The sequence below is a fragment of the Galeopterus variegatus genome, unplaced genomic scaffold, assembly GCF_000696425.1.
Source record: "Galeopterus variegatus unplaced genomic scaffold, G_variegatus-3.0.2 Scaffold529, whole genome shotgun sequence".
In the NCBI taxonomy this organism is placed as follows: domain Eukaryota; kingdom Metazoa; phylum Chordata; class Mammalia; order Dermoptera; family Cynocephalidae; genus Galeopterus; species Galeopterus variegatus.
Window position 1 is genome coordinate 148216 of NW_007726640.1, and position 2405 is coordinate 150620.

General features: G+C 45.4%; 1 protein-coding gene across 1 annotated transcript in view; it reads right to left on the reverse strand.

The window, feature by feature from the left end:
* Window positions 1-2405, reverse strand: part of ACACB (acetyl-CoA carboxylase beta) — a 121416-nt gene that overhangs the window by 74190 nt on the left and 44821 nt on the right. Inside the window, exon 11 of the mRNA XM_008569783.1 lies at window positions 872-1033. Coding sequence (XP_008568005.1) covers window positions 872-1033 — 162 coding nt within the window. The remainder of the gene's footprint in view (window positions 1-871; window positions 1034-2405) is intronic.

A 2405-nucleotide genomic window follows, 5' to 3' on the forward strand; every position in this document is an offset into this window, starting at 1 on the left:
TGTCCCCCCAAAACTCATGTGGAAATCTGATCCCCAATGTGATAGTGTTGGAAGCTGTTTGGGTCATGGGGGCAGATCACTCATGAATGGATTAATGCTCTCCCTAGGTGGGGGGATTAATGAGTGAGTTCTTGCTCTATTAGTTCCTGCAAGAGCTGGTTGTTTAAAAGACCCTGGCACCTCCCCCCCACCTCTCTTGCTTCCTCTCGCCATGTGATCTGCTTGTACCTGCCGCTTTCCGCCATGAGTAGAAGCAGCCTGAGGCCCATGCCAGAAGCAGCTGTCCCAGAATTGTAAGCCAAATAAAACTCTGTTCTTTATAAATTACCCAGTCTCAGTTATTTCTGTTATAGCAACACAAACAGACCACTACAGTCAGTAAGCACGTAAAGTGTGATAGCTGCCAGTTGGTTTGTTTTTTAAGACACAAGTAAGAACAAGTCACGAAGGGACTCTATATTGCAGCAAAAAGTGTGTGGGGCCAGAAACCCAAGGACCCAGGCTCTAAACCTTGCAGCTTGTCCCAAACATGGGCATGGTTTTTGGAGTCCACCAATGGGCTCGGTCATGGCCTCAGCAGGTCCCAGGTTGAGGCATTAAGCAAGTTACCCCAACCTCATAGGCTGTAATGCAGGGTTACAATGCCCAGTGGCAATGCTGTCACATAAGCGAGCAACAAGATGTGTGAAAAATATGCCAGAGCCTGGCACACACTACACATCCTATAATCCAATAATCCATGACACAGCCCTTCTGGCACCTCAGTTGCCTCATCTGTAAGCTGAGAAGCCTGGACAACTGTGTATTCCCTCTAAGGTTAACGTCCGGGGTCTGTCTCACATGGGAGATTTGAGATGGTGGCCACACTTGCCTCATCTGGGTTTTCACTGGTGATTCTGGCCGCAATGACGTGGCCTCGAGCAAGGGGAGGGTTCGAAGGGGTTTCAAAAGAAATGGGTGTCACCCCCCATGGCGATTCTCCATACAGAAGCCGGATATCCTTCAGCCGATGCAGCGGCACACCCATGGCGATCTAAAATGAAGAAATCCATCCCACACTGTCAGTCCCACTAGAACCCAGCCCCAAACTGCAGAGCACAGTGGTAGATGTGATGGAGGAGGTGGCTTAGTCAATGATTTCAGAGAGACTGAGCACTGACTGCGTATATAATGCTGTGCTGCTCCGTGGCAGGAGAGGCACAGAGAGAAAAAGCCATAAGGCGTGACTCTGCCCCCACAGAGCACGTAGTGTAGCTGGGGAAAGAGGCAACATTCACCAGGTTATCACATGACAAGAAAATATGCGCATCAAAGAAAAGTTAGACATTTTAATGCCATGGAAGGTGAGATGTAACAGTGTTGGGCTGAGAGTGAAAGGAGGTTTTTTAAAGGATGCAGGGAAAGCTAGGCATAAAGAACAAGTAAAAAACAGACAATTATGGACACCAGCTTAACCATATGACCAAATTTAACATCCTGTGCCTCCCAATGGGACGCACTAAGAAGGACACATCATTACCTGTGTGACACTCTGCCAGAACGCTTAGCATGAATTTAATCAGGAGGAAACAACCAGACAAATCCAAAGTGAAGGACATTCTGCCTGAACGCTTCAAACACACCAGGGTCAAGAATGGAAAAAATAAGACTGGGGAATAGTTCCCGATTCATGAGACTAAAGACACACGACAATGAAATAAATGAATATGTCATCTGGGTTGGACCCTGATTTTAAAAAGCAAACAAACAAAAACAGCCATAAAGAGACATTACTGGAACAATTGAGAATATTTTTAATGTGGTCAATATATTAGTTAAATATGTGGCATGAATGCTGTATTTCCCATGTCGTGGTTATATTGTGGTGTTGTACCAGACTGCCTTGTTCTTAGGAGATCCTTAGACTGAAGTATTCAGAGGCCACGTGTCACGAAGGTTCAGTCAAACCAGCTCTCAAAGGATTGAGTCAAAAAAATCATAAAAACAAATAGAAAGTAAATGAGCAAATGGGTGGATCTAGTGCAGGGTATCTGGGTATTAATTGTATTATTCTCACAACTTTTCTGAAACTTTTCAAACTAAAAAAATGAATAGGTAAAAATGTTTTTAAATAAAAATTCTTTGGGCCGACCCCATGGCGCACTCGGGAGAGTGCGGCGCTGGGAGCGCAGCGGCGCTCCCGCCGCGGGTTCGGATCCTATATAGGGATGGCCGGTACGCTCACTGGCTGAGCGCGGTGCAGGCGACACCACGCCAAGGGTTGCGATCCCCTTACCGGTCACAAAAAAAATTTTTTTTTTTTAAAAATTCTTCAGAAGGAAGGAAAAAAAGGAGACATTAATAAAAAAAAAAAAAAGGCAAGAGTTCCCATTAAACTAAGAATTCGTAACACTCGTAACACTGGG